Source organism: Dermacentor albipictus, chromosome 1, assembly GCF_038994185.2.
Source record: "Dermacentor albipictus isolate Rhodes 1998 colony chromosome 1, USDA_Dalb.pri_finalv2, whole genome shotgun sequence".
Classification (NCBI taxonomy): Eukaryota; Metazoa; Arthropoda; class Arachnida; order Ixodida; family Ixodidae; genus Dermacentor; species Dermacentor albipictus.
Window position 1 is genome coordinate 288420942 of NC_091821.1, and position 17218 is coordinate 288438159.

Genomic DNA, 17218 nt, shown 5'->3' on the forward strand with positions numbered 1-17218 from the left:
AACGCCCTTCTACTATTTTCGCTCCACCCCGACGCTTCTCTCCGCGTTATCGCAACCCGACTGAGTGGAGAACTGTGGACGACCAGCCTATATGTTTCACCTGTCGCCACACTAGTCATGTCGCCCGATACTGTCGCAACTCGTGGCCCTCAACACCTCGCACACTGACCAACCTGAGCCATTTTGGTGGAAATGCCCGCAATGTTTCGCCCACCGCCGAGTCTAACAGCGCCTACAACTCTGCTAGGAACATATGGTACAGCCGCTCACCATTGCCGCGCGCGCGGACACCAGTCTCGTTCACCACAAACACGTCGCCCATCTTTCCATTCGCCGCAGCCACGTCGCCTTTCGTCCCCTGTGGCATTTGGCCGCACCTTTTCGGAAAATTAAGAAATGCAGCCCTTGGAGGTGGTGCTGCATTGCCTACTACTGCAGCAAATCCTCTGTCTGTGCCCACAAGGAGAAGTGTAACAGACGTTAAAATAGACAGCATACCTGTCCAAGCACTCGTCGACACTGGAGCCCACGTATCTGTGATAAGTGCTAGCCTACATAGACGCTTAAAGAAGGTCCTCACCCCAGCAGCTATCCGAGTGCTTCGTGTGGCCGATGGTGGTGCGCTGGCTGTTCTTGAAATGTATACTGCGCGTTTAATTATAGCCGGCCGCCCTACTTCTGTTCTCTTTGCTGTGATCGACAACTGCCCTCACGACGTTATCCTTGGATTGGACTTCTTATCCACTCATTCTGCTCTCATCGACTGCGCGACCGGCGTTCTTCACTTTGAACTGCCTCAACTCGCCGATGCTCCAAGCACCACCCCACCGCACTTGTGCTCGCTTCACGATGTGCGTCTGTCACCCAAGGCAGTTACTTATGTCACTTTGACCGCCCAGCCACAGGTTCCTGACGGTGAATATGTTCTTTGCCCCATCATCGACGTGCTTTTGAACCGGAAAGTTGCTGTTCCGCTTACGTTGGCAACGGTTACTAACCTTGACGTCGTTCTACCACTTCTGAATTTCAGCCTGTGCTCTCAAGTGATTCTGGCCAGCATGTTCTCGGCCAGCGTTTCTAGTGGTTCTGAATTTGACATTGAGAGTTTGAATGCCGAGAGAGGCTATTAGCGCCAATTGCAGCTCACAGCTCTGGTTCCTTAACGGATGACTTTGCGAAGATGATTGCACCTGACCTCACCTCTGCACAAGCCATGGACATACGTCACCTGCTTGAATTGTACAGTGACATCTTTGGTTTCGGTGACAGGCCTTTAGGCCAAACATCCGTCTTTCACCATCGTATAAACACTGGAGACACGAATCCTATTCCTCGGGGTCTCTATTGGGTATCGCATGTTGAACGTCGAGTCATCCAATCAGAAGTGGACAAAATGCTCTGCAAAGGGGTCATCGAGCCATCAACCAGCCCTTGGGCTTTGTCTGTCGTCCTTGTGAAAAAGAAAGATGGTACCTGGTGTTTTTGCGTCGATTATCGCCACTTAAACAAGATCACGCGCAAAGACGTCTACCCACTACCACGCATCGATGACACCTTGGACTGCTTGCACGGAGCTAAATACTTCTCTTGTCCGTCGATCTTCGATCCGGCTACAGGCAGATTTCAGTTGATGAAATAGACCGCGGGAAGATGGCCTTCATCATGCCGGATGGCTTATATCAGTTTAAAGTCATGCCCTTTGGCTTATGCAATGCTCCTGCGACATTTGAACGTATGATGGACTCTCTCCTGCGCGGCTGCAAATGGACCACCTGTCTTTGTTACCTTGATGACATAATTGTTTTTTCTCCCACGTTCGGCAGCCACCTTACCCGACTCGCTGCAATCCTTGCAGTCTTCCAAAAAGCCAGCCTTCAACTGAACTCCATGAAGTGTCAATTCTGGCGCTGTCAGATTAGTGTTGGGACACCTCGTTGACGCATCCGGTGTCCAACCAGATCTGGAAAAAGTTCGCGCTGTACAGTTTCCCTGTGCTATGTTGTGCTTCTGACGTGTGCTGCTTCATCGGCCTGTGTTCTTACTCTCGCCGTCTTGTGAAAAACTTCGCCGACGTTGCTCGTCCTTTGACAGATCTTCTAAAGAACACACCATTTTCATGGGTCGTAGCCAGTCGTAAACGTTTGGAACGGGAGGCCAGACAGCTTCCATAGAGGTAAACGTGTTGTTTTATTTTTGAGCACTTGAAAATTTCGCGATTTGAGACTAGAGTTTCTTTCAATATGTAAGGTATGAGCTTTGTTTGTGTTTTCATTTGAGAAGCTCCGAGATTTGAAAGATGCATTTTAGGTAAACTTTTAGTTTTGCGAGGTGTTAATTAATGAGTAGATAGGCTTTTTTTTCTGAGTAACCTGAAGGTCATGCTTATCAGTGAGAGGCCTATGGTAACGCATGTGTGTATTAGTTAACCTTCTTTTTTTATAAGTGTATTCAAATTTTCTAAGGTTAAATGCGTAGGTTTTCAGTTAGTGCATAATTTGCACTAAGAAGCGTTCTTGGTCCCATTAGAATGTCTCCTGTGCGGACGGAAAACAGCAGAATGTTTGTGACTGGGTCGCTCGTGTGTGTTGAGGGCGGCCGCGTTCTGACTTCTCTAGTAAGCGTGCGTGGAACTAGTTAGTAAAAGACGCATTTTTTAAGGGTTCTGCGGAGTGCATAAGTTGCGCAAGTGTAGTTGTTCGTTTAACGAACGTGTCTGGTATGGACTAGAAGAAGAAACGTAAGCGTGAAGAAACGTTTGCGTATGACACAAGTCCACGTTCTGAATAGGGACCACAAAGATAGCATGATTGTGATTACATACCTAAGAAATTGACCAGACTGTTCAGTGGCACCAGTGCCTGCGACAAGTACGACACTGTGGTAGGGTAAGGACAGGCTGTTCGTGAAGTTAGGCTGCTTAAGTTATGTTCGGGTATTGGTAGTTGAAAGCCTTCGGTTTAGTTCTGCGTAAACCTATGCTCTTGTGCAGCGCGACGGTCAGGTCTGGTTACACTCAGGGAGAACGTGAACGCTCGCTTTGGCAGCACAAAATTTGGGGGTCAAAATTTGGGGTTCTCAGTTCAGCAGCTTGCATTGAAATTTTAATAGGAAGCCTGGTGATTTAACAGCTCATTCTGGGCGTTTGCACACTGAGTGGTATTGTGTTGCTGGGATCGACTCTTCTGTGCCGGTCGTTGTGAGATGGTTTAAGGCATTCCAAGGGTGCGGTTGTTGAGGAGAGCCAAGCCGTATTCTTGCTCGCCAGCCATTCACTTCCTGCCCAGCGGTTGTCAGCACTGGCCAGTCGAGATTTTCTGGGCCATGGAGGAGCTGTTACAATCGGCCTGCAGGGGTACTGCTCTGCAAACCTATCTCAGCCCACTGCAGTTGTTTCGATCTACCCGCGGGGGTGGTGTCCTTCAGAGAATTGGTGCCGCTGACAACGCTAACCGACCATGCACTTCCTTCGGAGAACTGGCGACCACAGCAATGTTAATCAACCGTGCGCCTCTTTCGTTGAGTCGACGGCGCCTGCAAGTCAAGCCACGTTTGGCGGACCTACATTGTTGGTTGATTCACCATCGCCTTCATGGTCTATTTGCAACAAGAGAGCTTCTCTGAAAAGGGTGTTTTGCGGTGTGTTTTCTTGTGCCCCAGGATTCGTCACAGTCTGCTGACACTCGTGGTGGCTACCGGAGAAATCAGCTCTGGAATTAAGAGGTGCCGGCTGGGGTCAAGCGTGACAACCTGGCTACGAGGACCCGCTCAACTCGGTGGGTTCTGGGAATCTGAAGTGCGTATGTGAGCCTTCCCCCTCAAAGGTGGGTCCGACTACGCCCAAACGACTGTGGACGGTCCAATTGGACGAAGGTTGGACAGCAGTTTTCCCTTCCCTAGGGATCTAGGGAGGACAGAGTGTTTTTTACGCAGCTGTATGCTCGACAAGCGGGGTGCTTGGAGCTTTGCGCTCGTGTGGTGTGAGTTTCGGGCTCCATTTGGGAGTCATGCTAGACTGTTGAAATGTATCTCATGTCTTAATGTAACTATGTAAATAAATCCTGTACTTCTAGTTCTCGAGAGCAAGTTCCTCCCTACAACCACGTCCAAAGCGGGAGCGAGTTGGACGACGGCATGGGCCAGCTACCACACAGTTCATGCCGGCCTACAAACCTTACAACTGGATGCCAGCGGTGAGATCGTCCTACAACCCTGACAGTATGTAGCACTGAGGGAACAATTCTCAGCGTTTGCAGGCACCGATGTGCCACACTTCTTGTGTTGGAGGCAACGGGCATTCTTTGCAGCAGTGTCACTACATGGTGCAGCAAGCCCAAAAAGAAGCACGACAGAGGAGGAGCCCGGTTGCCACATGGCGTGTTTCTCGGTGTTCCCACACGCCGGAACGAAATAAATTTCGGAGGCCACATGCAGCCTTCGTGACGATGACGCTAGATGCTGCTGAGTGTTTTTATGGAAGCGTGAACGAGGAGTCCCGCTGCAGTACATGCCTCATACTTACCTCGCAGTGGCAATATGCTGTGTTTCTATATTGACTCAATGCAAACACAATTCTGTCAACAGTCATCCTGAGATCGGTTCTGACACACTTCCTTGACAGTGTAGTCATATTGGCATTAGAAAAGTGAAGTAATCAAAACAATTTAAAATGCAAGTGATCACATTTAAACAATAGCTAGTGCAATTCAACGTAAATAGTATATAGCAAACAGCTACGTCACTGCTGTTGTGTTGAGATGCAACATAAATGTCTGAACTTATGCACTATCAATGAAAATGTACGTAATGCTCAGGTAATAACTATGCTAGTGACACTGCAGCCATAGTAATGCTTCCCCTTGTCTAGTTTGGAAACCTGAAATTATAACTGCATGCCTCCGTGTTCACAGCATGAAAGTTGTGGCAATGCGCAGGCAGCAAAATATTCATTTAATTTACTGGCAGCTTGAAACAAGGTGTCCAAATGCAGTGCCCACATATGTCCAGCAGTAAATATTTATTGCCGACAATTTTTTCACCACTGTGGTATATTGAAAAACAGGCCAAGCTGTGTCAAGTTTTTCTGGCTTATGTGAATGAGCATGTAGTTTTTAAGGTTTTCTAATAAGTGTAGGATGAAGAAAGCTAATCGCTATGACATCCTTTAAGTTTTGAAGCCGAGTCGCTGACTACATTACGAATAACCCATTAATTACATTAAGAGAACGCAATATGCCTAAAAGTTTCGTGCCTAAGATAATGTAACAAGTTCGACACAAACAGCTCAAATTCGTGGGTGTTGCACTGACTGGTAGAGGAAGTTAGGATTCTGGTGCAACACTAACCGTCGCTGCACCGACACAGCATGCACACAACAGCAGCAACAGATCGGAGACGCAGCACACTTTTATATACAATACAATCTGCGTTTTGGACACAAAGGCGATCACAATGGCCAAAAGAGCAATTTCGATAACGTGAAGGCGCTGTTCAGCTCGCCTCACTGCTGATCACGCAAAAGCGAAACTCAACGCAAAAAAGACGAATGAAACCATGACGTACTCGCCGTGCTTCTGGGCCGAACCCGTACACGATTTCATGCGCCTTGCACAAGCGGCGTCAGCCACGCACACTCATACACAGATTCGGTACAGGACCTTGCGCTGCCTTGCGCGGTTTGAGCTGTTGATCTTGGCAAACACGTGATGCATGGCGTAGCAGTCCGCCCTTCTAACTGTAGATATTGCAGTGCGCCGCACGCTGGTCGGCAGCGCCCGATCCACTGCACCGTCGTCGCCTTCGAGCAGCCAGCGTGCCGTTCCTCACGCCACCGAGAAGCTAAACAGTAGAGTGTACTAGAATACGGTTGAGGCTGGGGCGGCGCATGCTTTGCAGTGATGCGCGCGACGACGAAAAATACTGTGGCGGCGCTGCGATCGAAGTAGATTGGGCCGCATCGAGGTCGCGCCGTTGGAAACTGCTGGCGATTCTGCTCGGCGGGGTCGTTCGTACTGCTTCGCGCGCTGCTGTTTACAATCAGACCACTCAAATAGTGTTTATAATTGGATATGACATGTATTTATGATTTAGAAATATATGCGTTTCTTGCTCTTCTTTATTTCATTTTATATATTTTTAGTGCCGCTTGGTTAGGGTGGCTCATAGAGTTACTATACTGACTATGCTCACACTATGCTTCACACTACTCTATATGCTACCCCATCATTGCCTAGGGAGGCACGAGACGGTCATTTGCGGAATCGCCAGCTGCGAGAGAGAAAATCTGGGGGCGTTTGCGCCCTAAGTTTCTCCCTTTGCCTAGGTACCACGGAGGAGAAGTTTCTTTGCTCGTTTTGTATGCGTTTGTCCCTAGGCGAGCCGGCATTCTGCCATGTGTCGGCTGGCGATTCCTTCACGTCGATGTCTGTGTTCTTGACGAAGCCGTGCGTGCCGTGCGTCGTCCACAAGTTCTCCTCCTGCGTCTCCGTGGATGTTGCTGGTAGGTTTGTTGCACTTTTTGTCGCAACGGTAACATGCGTAACGGGCGACGGGATCAGTGAATCATTGATCAGCGAACCTGTGATATCGAGGATCAATCGGACAACTTTAATGCCATAGCATTTCGCCGTGTCCATCATGCGTTGGTTGTCAGTGCATACTGTACCCTTCAAGAGATTCGCGTGAACATGCATGTCTGCATGTTGAAACATATTTAGCACCCTGTAGCTAGGAAAAGCGAAAGTCGTTATGCAATTTATGGTCGTAGACCACTCTAAAAGGTGATGGCGGCCGCAGTGTTCCGACTGGTGTTATAGAAGTGGCGGGGTGCTTTTTTCGTCCCGACGATATAATGGATTTTCTCCAGTACTGCGATAGGACGGTATACGTCACCGGCAAACCGAGCCCTCACGAGAGCTCCTGAGCTTACAATGACGATCTGCCTAAATGTACGTCCGATCCTGGCCACGGCGGCCGCATTTCGATGGGGGCGAAATGCGAAAACACCCGTGTGCTTAGATTTAGGTGCACGTTAAAGAACCCCAGGTGGTCGAAATTTACGGAGTCCTCCACTACAGCGTGCCTCATAATCAGAAAGTGGTTTTGGCGCGTAAAACCCCATACTTTAATTTAAATGTACTACGTCCGACGTGCCTGCTTCGCTAGCTCTGCGGCTCCCGCTTACCGATTTATTGCACATGGTTTTGCTGAAGAACCTTTATTTATATCGAAGGGGATATGCCAGTGGTCTACACTATGGCCCCTACTTCTCGCCCTGGAAGAGACACAAAACATCTTTAATGTGACGAAAGATGGCTCATTAAATCAATAATCCGCCATCACCAACTCGGCACGAGCGCCGCACGGGCGAGAAAGTCTTTCCGACGTACACCCACTTTAGCAGTACATTTCAACTCGACATAGGTCACAGATTTCCAGAAGCACAGGCTGGTACACTTGGCTCACTGTAGCCAAGTGTACCAGCCTATTACTGCCATTTTTATGAGACACCTGCTGCTGCTATCCCTTGCCACAACTGCGCGTTCACTTCTTTAACAGCGCCAGGACTGATGCTTGGCATCAGTAGCATTCGTGACAGAAAATGCTTGCTCTTTGGCAACTGATGACCCAATTAATATGCTACTTTCTTCTGAAATTTGCGCTCATAAGTGCTGCTCTTGTCACTGTCAAACTGATCTCCTTTGTGTGATCCCTTGTACTTTTTCTGTACCCTTCTCCCTGCACATGCTTGATCACTTTTTGTTGCTCTTCCCTGTCGCCATTCCTCTACAGTGGCACTGTCTTTTGCTATATGTGCCTGGCTGTCTATTGCTTATGCCGCATGTTCACTGTAATGATTTCCTTCGCCAGATACGTGAATTATTAATTGCTAAAAAAACTTTTATCTGCAGGGTCTCCTGGAAATTCATCCACAGCTGGAAACCAATATTGTGCTTCATCCCAGACCACAGCTTATCTCCACATCAAAGCCTTTACATCTCCAGTCTCACTCACGTTCGCTCTGAACAGAAAAAAAAAAAAAAAACAGTTGCTGCACTTCACAAGGCAAGAATCCATCTCATCATTTTCTCCTGCGGGGGGGGGGGGGGGGGGGGTATTCTGTAAGAGTACACCTAGTGGGCTGTCCATTTCGGCCACTGCTGATTGGATTCAGCTGTGAGAGGAGGAGACCAGCAGCCCTAGCCAATCAGTAGCGGCCAAAATGGACAGTCCACTAGGTCGGCTCTTACGGAATACTTCTCCCCACCCCCCTGCTCACCACATCTTGCCTGCTGGGTTTCTCTTGTCATGTATGACTTCGCACATACTTTTCGTTCATGTTCTCCTTTCTGCTTTGTCACTACACCTAAGCTTTTTTTGTCGTTGTTCAAGCAATAGCTCTTCATTGCCATTGCTATTTTCTCGGCCTTCACGTATTCTATGGCAGTCACTAGCGTCATACTTACTAATCAGTGCGGAAATAACGGAAGACACACAGAAGGGCACAGGACGAGGGCTTTCTAATAACTGAAATTTATTGAACACTAGCATCAAATGTCTCTTACCTTTGGTTGCTCCATATAACTTGCTAAAAATGCAATAGAAATTTTTATCATAGGGCATTCAATCTTGGAGCATATTTAAATTATAGCTATTTGCTTTGTGATGAAATATTGCTTTGGTAAAAAACAACTAATTAACTTGGCAAGTTGTTTCCAAAGACTGCATCCTTTGCATGTCCAAATGTCCACACCTTCCAAGTTCCTAAAGAACTTCACAGCTTCAAATGCTTTTGCTTCATAATTTTGCAGCTTAATTTGGCATTTTATCCCCGTTGTTCATCTCGTTAATGTGGCTGTTGTGTGACGGTACCGAGCTTATGACTTAGACCTTAGCATGAAGCAATGCTTAAAAACTGTTGTGCTCTTACACGCTTTATCAAATCACTGCTTTGTTTTAATGTTACTGGTGCTGTGGCTTTGGTGTTGGCTGCGAAACCCAAGGCCGTGGGATCAAATCCAAGCCCCTGCGGCCACATTTCGATCGGGGCAAAATGCAAAAAATGCTGTGCGCCATGTATTGGGTGCACGTTAAACCCAGGCGCTCAGAATTAATCCAGAGTTTCTCACTATTGCATCCCTCATCATCATTTAGTGATTTTGGCATGTAAAACCACTGAGCTTAATTTTTAAGTATTGTCTTTGCCCAGTACAAATCTAGATTTTGGACGTCACTGCAAATGTAACCAATACACAGATTTAAATACTTTGTCATCTAAAGAAGAATGGGACACTATAAAATGCAATAATCACCATTATGTGCCTTGAAGCCAGAACAATATCGGCACGCTAGGAAGCACCATCGCTATTGCCTGTTGCTTGACGACTCCAATACACCTCGTCACAGTCAAACAGAACAGCTTTCACCTCCAACACCCGCCGTGGTGGCTCAGTGGCTATGGTGTTGGGCTGCTGAGCACGAGGTCGCGGGATCGAATCCCGGCCACGGCGGCCGCATTTCGATGGGGGCGAAATGCTAAAACACCCGTGTGCTTAGATTTAGGTGCACGTTAAAGAACCCCAGGTGGTCAAAATTTCCGGAGTCCTCCACTACGGCGTGCCTCATAATCAGAAAGTGGTTTTGGCACGTAAAACCCCAAATATTATTATTATTATTTCACCTCCAACTTTTGTCCACTCTCCTTTGCCTGTTGTCTAATAATCTCGCCAAATTCTATGGATGCTATCCTGTTCTCCAGCTGTGAATTGTGGTTGAACCACTTCAGACGTCTGTTGACTTGTTTATCTGACACAGTGAAGTAAAAGTGTAGTGCAGTGATGTTGCAGTGATACTCTTGCCAGAATAACCTACTTTTCATGAAACCAGTGTAGTAGTCAGAAGACTGGCATTTATGCCAGCTGCATTGCCAAGCTCCTGCACAAGAGCAGCGCTTAGCATCTGAGCATTCGCATCATTCTGAGTATTCTTGCATATCATTTGTGCTCGTTAAACCTTGCTACAAGACATTAATTTTCAGCAGCCAAGCCTGACAGTTCTGGTAAATTTTTTGTGCTCTGAGCTGGTTTGATGCAATACTTTTAATGGAATTTCTTTATTGCTGTTTATTATGTGGTCAGTGACAGGATTTTTTTAATGCAAGAGTTAAATGGTTCTTTCAGTGAAAAAGCCGGCAGCATCTGTAGCAGCAAAACGGTGCCTAATTTCCCGTTGACTGTGACACCATGTGAGCACACGAGGCGCGCTCATGACACTAGCTTGCACTTGCTGGCTCGTGTCTCAGCAGAGGAACGCGAGCGAAGGGGAACATCTGCTGCTGCGCTACTTCGCGAGGGGAGAGTGCATTGCTACGACAACACATCACCTTCCCTCTCGCAAGCCTGTGTTACCACCTGTTCCTTGTCTACTCAAGCTCTTGTGTGTGTTCTAACTGCGCCTCGGTAAGGCTAAATCAATATATGCCAAGCGTCTTAACGTGCCCGCTTGCCTGCGAGGAGTTCATATCTCGGCCTGCTCAGTGGCGTTCAGTTGGACATTAAAGTATTCACAACTCATAAGAAGTGCTTAGGTGTCCTCGGATTTTCTTCGTACTTAATGCACAAACTTTGAAGTCATTTTCCATGGCGAAATTAGTTAAATATCATCGTCCCTTGTCTGCTGTCCGTCCTTTGTGTGAGCCTTATACATCTTCGCAGCCACTCCTGTCATGCACAGTAATTTGTGTACTTGTGCTTGATTCTTCCATGGCATATGATTAATTAATGCATTTTATTTGCATGATCCAACTAAACATGATCTCAAAAAGCTTCACTTGACTGCTCACTTGTCCCTGTGGCTACATTGTGTGGATGTACTATCACCATCAAATGAAATGCAAACAGCACAGTGCGTGCCTGTAGCATCACTGAATGTATAGTGCACACACTTCAATCATCACCCTCACAGGCATGCACATCTGGTTTCACAACACTGTGCAATGATGTTCCCCCTATACTGAGATATTTTTATTTCTGTTTTGCTTCTTGTTTTCTTAGATTTTTGGGTTTTTTTTTTTGCTTTGAAATAAGAGGAAAGCATAACAGAAAGAAAATTTGACTGCATTCAATGTGTTAGAAAATGTTCACTTCAATTTTTTTTCTCACACTTGAATCAAAAGCAGTGTGGCAACACTGAGTCTTGATGAAATGAATTGGCAGCCTCGGAAACTGTTCCCACTGGTAATCGAAGCTGATCTTGAAGGCCATGCTTTGGTCTACTGCAAAAACTGGAACTGATTTCAGGAGCTGGGAAATACGTTATGGCCCTCATTCATTGTTTTGCTTTTGCATCTTGGCAGTTTGCTGCTGCTATTTATAGCACAAGTGAAGGAATTGTAGCACAAGTAACACTGACACCTGTGCTGCCCTTTTTGGTGCCAGAGTGTGTGAAGGAAGGCTGCTATCTGGTCTTGAAATCCATCGAAGCAGCCTTATTCCCAGACATCACACAGCCTTGCCAAAATGGCGGTTGGCATGAAGGGTCTAGAGGCAGCGACTTCAAGTAGAATTTTCGACTTGTCGTACCAGAAATGGTTTTATTTCCAACAAACTTTGTTGGCTGTCCTCCAGGCGAAAAGCTGCAACATACAGCTTTAATGTGCCTGAAGGCCCTCGCATGGCAGCAGTAAGTCTCCTATCGGCAAACATATAACATACGAAACATTAATCTATCAGGATATACATTTACAATGTAGCAAAAGAAATGTGTGAAATCTAAAGAAACATTCATCTTTTCAGATAATTATATAGTACTTATAAAATAAATTCTTAATGTGCAACAAAGCCAAGATGCATATTATATGTATTATATGTCCCAAAATATCACATTTCAAAAATAAGCACTACAGACAATATGTCTAGTATGTACACTTGCCCCCAAAATATTACAGGGTGTGCGAGCGTGTGGCAAAACGACCCTTCTCCCCTTCTAGCTGTGCACCCATGGTATCGAGTTTGCACGCATGCGCATCCCTCCGAGATTGCAAGCGTGCATGTTTCTGCACTTCCTCATTGTGCGCTGGCAATATCCGAATGTAGCCGTGAGGTGCCTCTCTTGCGATGGGCGCAAAACTATGTGAAGCCTGAGCTTGCGCGTGCCGCTGCGGCTGCTTTTTGTCGAGTCACGAGCGCCGACGCATATGGCCCGGTGGCGAACCCAACAAGTAATTTTTTTTTGAGCTGCACCATTTCGTGTCCAATCTTTGTTGTTTCTTTTTATGAATGGGGCATTCTCCCACAGAAGAGCGTGTCAGAAAATGCCCCTATAGAAGGAGACAGTGTCAACTCCCATTGAAGACCAGCAGTTAGGACACAGAGACAGAGAAGCTGCCGGATGGATCTGGGACAGCGACGCTGGCCTGTACTTTCCTATCGTCTCCATTATCCATGGCAACCTGGTATGAAGAGCATGTGTTAGCCATTTATGCTTGAACTACTTTTTCCTGGAAACAGTTAACAAAATGTTTTGCATGGAACAAAGAAGGTATGTTCACCTGCACAAGTATTGGCTCATAGGGAAGGCTGGCACATAGGCTGGAGGGATCAAGGTCGGGCATGTTGATCTGGACTGCACTTTTAACTCGAAGTCTATGGCAGCCTGAAAGCAAGAGTGCTTATGCTAATTTTCTGTTTGCCCTACGACATAGAATACACTGCCTACTTAAAGTACTCGGTAGAGCTGTTGAACAAGTCCATCTCAGGAGGAATTGTAGAAGCCCGGTAACCAGGGAAAGTTGGTATTATTTCACTGACTGACTGACTGAATAAACTTTATTGAAACCAGCAAGAGATGGTGACTGGGCCTAGGCCTCCCACATGGGGACGTCGAGGTGTTGCCTCTTCGCCACCTCGCAGGCCTGCTGGGTCGCCCAGAGTTGGTCGTCAAGGTTGGGGCTACGCAGGGCAGCGTGCCATCTCGACGAGAGGGTCGTGGGGTTAGTGTCGGGGTATTGGTGCCTACAGTCCCAAAGCATGTGTGGAAGTGTGGCTGGCTGTGTCTTGCAGATATGGCACGTGGGATTGGGGTAAATGTCTGGGTAAATCTTGTTATAAAGTTGTAATGAGGGGTAAGTATTGGTTTGTAGCAGGCGGAAAGTTGTAGCCTGCGCTCGGGATAGTTTGTTGTGTGGGCCGGGGAAGGTTCTACGCTCTAAGTAGAAGGACTTCACAAGATCATTGTAGCGTGTCAGGCGATCCCTACCGGTGGGGGCAGCCTCCCCTTCTCCCGCGCAGTCAACTAGGCCTCGCGCTAGGGAGTGGGTAACCTCGTTGAGGTTGGGGAGGTGCGGGTGGACGGTGCCTGCATGAGCCAGACGAGTGTAACCTGATGGTCGGTTGAGCGGGGCTCTTGTTGCAAGATGCGCAAGGCTTGGTGTGAAATACGGCCGTTGATATAGTTGATAACGGCGGAGCGGGAGTCAGAGACGATGGTATGGCATGTTGGGTCTAGGGTGGCTAGCGCGATGGCCACTTCTTCAGCTTCCTCAGCGTGTGGGGTTACTAGGCTGATAGCATGTTGGAGTGACCCTTCACGCGTGGTGACGGCTGCAAAGCGGGTACCGTGGGGATATTCGGCAGCGTTGACGAAACTCACACCGTCGTGGCGAGTAAGCGATTTGGTGAGAACCGTGGCACGTGCTGTGCGACGTGCGTGGTTGTATTTGGGGTGCATGTTTCTGGGGATAGGATCGGCGTGAATCCAAGCTCGTATGGTGGAGGGGATCTAGTGCTTATGGCCGTGTTGATGGTGGTAGGTGATGCCGTGCGAGGTGAGGATATGGCGACCCGTGGCTGTGAGAGTGAGTCTCTCCAGCTGAGAGCGACGTTGGGCCTCGATGAGCTCGTCCAGTGTGTTATGGACGCCTAGTTGAAGGAGGAGGTCAGTGCTCGTGCAACCGGGGAGGCCGAGGGCTTGTTTATAGACACCGCGTAGGAGGATGTTGAGCTTGGTTTGTTCAGCCTTGTACCAGTTTAGATACGCAGCAACGTAGGTGATGTGGCAAATTACGAACGACTGGATTAACCGGAGCAGATTCTCCTCTTTCATACCCCCACGGCGGTTGGAGACCCGCTTCAAAAGTCTCATGGTGTTGGCTGTATTTCTCTTGATTTTGGCGAGGGCCATGCCATTCGCTCCGTTCGCCTCTACGAACAAGCCGAGCACACAGATATTGGTGACGAGGGGTATGGGGCTGCCATCCGTGAGATGAAGCGCAATGTCTTCGTAATGGCGTTTAGCGGTGGAGTATTTTGGACGGCGGCCACGGAGAGTAGGCCTGTAGAGAAGGAGTTCGGACTTTGCAGGGGAGCAGCGAAGCCCCGTGCCTTGGATATAGGTCTCGACTGTTTCAATGGCGGATTGTAGCGCCGTTTCTATTTCGCCGTCACTGCCTTTGTGGGCCCAGATGGTTATATCGTCAGCGTATATGGTGTGGGTGACACCGTCCACTTGCTGCAACTCCTTGGCAAGATCGATCATGACAAGATTAAAAAGCATTGGGGAGATAACGGAGCCCTGGGGGGTTTCCGCGCTGCCCAAAGTCTGGGCGTCGGAGCGGAGATCCCCCACCGAAAGGAAGGCCGTGCGATTAGAAAGAAAGTCTCTGACGTAATTATAAGCGCGCGCACCGATATTAAGGCGTGAGATGCGGTCAAGAATGGTGAAATGGGCTATGCTGTCAAATGCTTTTTCGAGGTCGAGGCCGAGTATAGCTTTAGTACTACGTGTTCTATCTTCTAGTATATGGTACTTAAGTTGTAGCATGGCGTCTTGGGTCGACAGGTGGGCCCGGAAGCCAATGACAGAGTGAGGATACGCTGCAGTGTCTTCCAGATGGGTGTTGATTTGCGTGAGGAAGGCATGCTCCATAACCTTTCCCACGCATGAGGTTAGTGAGATGGGACGAAGATGATCGAGGCTAGAAGGTTTGCCAGGTTTGGGAATAAGGATGACCTTTGCTGTTTTCCAGGCCGGCGGAATGGCACCATTACGCCAGCAGTCATTGATATAATTTGTCAGGTGGGTGATGGAGGCATCATCCAGATTACGGAGGGCTTTGTTAGTGACCCCATCAGGCCCAGGGGCAGAACGGCTGTTTAATTTATGCAGGGTGGCTTGGATCTCAGCGACACTAAAGTCTTCGTCCAGTGGGGGGTTGGGGGCCCGGTGTAGGAGCCGTGAGATTGCACTGGGCCCACGGGGAGATACTTGTTGGTGAGGTAGTCTAAGACTTGGGCGCGGCCGTTTCTTCCTTTCTGTATAGAGAAGTTTAGTGAGGCGATCTTGTTGGGAAGAGCGGGTGGCTTGGCTATCGAGGAGGTGTTTGAGAAGCTTCCAAGAAGAGGGACAATGGATCTGTCCGTCAGCAGTATTGCACAGTTCAGTCCACTGCTGACGGCTCAGAGTGAGGCAATGGGCTTCGATTTCCTTATTGAGGAGGGCTATTTTAGCGCGGAGGCGCCTGTTGAGACGTTGCCCTTTCCAGCGGGATAGGATGGATGTTTTAGCCGCGAGGAGATGGGCCAATCTACTGTCCATGCGCTCGACGGGGGCATCGGTTGTAACGGTGCGCGTGGCTACATTGGTATCGGAGTGGAGATTTCGGGTCCATGCATCAATGTCCTCTATGCGTTCCGCGTGCTGGTCAGCGGATCGATGCTTGCGAAATGCATCCCAGTCAACCCAAGTGAACTCACGGGGTTTGGCAGTAACTGCAGCTATCCGAGGGATAAGTATGGCAATGATGGAATGGTCACTACTGAGATCATGTTGTGTGTTGCTCCATTGAGCGTTGGTGACGTTCTTGGTAAATGTCAGGTCGGGGGTCGTGTCGCGGGAAGTGGAGCTACCGAGGCGTGTGGGGAACGTGGGGTCTGTAATGAAAGTGAGGCCGAGGTCTTGGGAGTCTTTCCAAAGGTTTTGAGCCGCCGTCGTCGAGTAGCCATATCCCCATACCGTGTGGGGGAGATTGAAGTCTCCACCAATAACGAGGGGGTTGGTGCCAGCTACGTTAAGGGCCTTCTGGAAGAGGGTGAGAAAACGGCCTCGAACTTTGGCAGAGGGATGGCTGTACACGTTAAGGAGAAAAATACTTTCCTTACATCTCCTGGTGGGGATAAGTTCAACGAGAAGGTGTTCGATGTTTCGGTCGTGGAGATTGTGTTCGATGGCGGTGATTCTCTTGTGGACGAAAGTGCAGAGGCGGCGAGAAGCATGTATCGGGATGAAAGGTTGGTAACCTGGGAGGGTGACCGAATCGATATGGGTTTCCTGAATCATGATGACGTCCGGTTGCCGGGTGAGGGTACGAAGGTGTTGACGGATTACTGGCTGTTTGCGGAGATAGCCTCGGCAGTTCCACTGCCAGATAAGTGTATCTCTGTTAGTGTGGGCCATGATGGGGATTGGGGGATGCCGTCAGGGGCAGTGCGGGGTGTTTGGAGGGTAGGATGAGCGGGCACGGGGAGAGTTTGTACGTGGGTTTCAATGTTTGTGACGCGCTGTGCCAGTGCGAGAACGGCGTGTTGCATGGATTTGACTGCGTTCTGGAGTGCGGTCATCGTGCTTTGAAGTGAGACTAGCATGTCCTTAACCTCTGAGCGCACTTGGCCTGTGGCTCCCTCTTGGAGGGCCCGCTTTTTGGGGGCTGGTGTCAGTAGAGCGTCGTGGCTAGAGGAGTGGGACGCTTTGGTGGGTGGTGTAGGAGCAGGTGTCTTGGATTGTTTAAGATCGCGAACCTCTTGCGAGAGCTTGTGAATTAGGTCGCGCATAATGGCATTTTCTTTTTTGAGGTGAGCTATTTCTGCGTTATCATTGGTGCTCGTGGACTGTGGAGAAGGTGTGTTGCGACCCTCTCGCGAGGTGCCCTTAAGGGCTTCTGCAAAGCTCACCTTGTTAGTAGGAGACTTGGCGGGTGGGGTATAGGTAGATCTGGATCGGGAACGGCGCTGTCTCGAACGTGAAGGGGTCCGGGAACAATGTTGCCTCGAGCGTGATGGAGTCCGAGATCTGGAGCGGGGCTTGGAGTTCAAGGGCGGGAAGTCGCTTTCTTGAAGGGTGGCTTGCATTGCAGCTCGGCGTTCCCCAACGCGCTTGCGAATAACGTATGGTGTCTTGCAGCGAGCCGTACACGATTTGTCCGCTGTAAGATGAGGGCCGCCGCACAGTG

General features: G+C 48.8%; 1 protein-coding gene and 1 long non-coding RNA gene across 3 annotated transcripts in view; one reads left to right on the forward strand and one right to left on the reverse strand.

Moving 5' to 3' along the window:
• Nucleotides 1-5886, reverse strand: part of Hr96 (Nuclear hormone receptor HR96) — a 104958-nt gene extending 99072 nt beyond the window's left edge. Inside the window, exon 1 of one of the 2 annotated variants that reach the window (XM_070531412.1) lies at nt 5560-5886. In XM_070531412.1, the coding sequence (XP_070387513.1) occupies nt 5560-5597 (38 nt within the window). In that variant the 5' untranslated portion in view covers nt 5598-5886. The remainder of the gene's footprint in view (nt 1-5559) is intronic. The other variant, XM_070531413.1, reaches the window with a different exon arrangement.
• Nucleotides 5887-6264: 378 nt separating this feature from the next.
• The window catches only part of LOC139054442 (uncharacterized), a 33560-nt gene continuing 22606 nt past the window's right edge, over nt 6265-17218 (forward strand). The window contains exons 1-2 of the long non-coding RNA XR_011511233.1: nt 6265-6496; nt 7908-8061. This is a non-coding gene — a long non-coding RNA (uncharacterized lncRNA). The remainder of the gene's footprint in view (nt 6497-7907; nt 8062-17218) is intronic.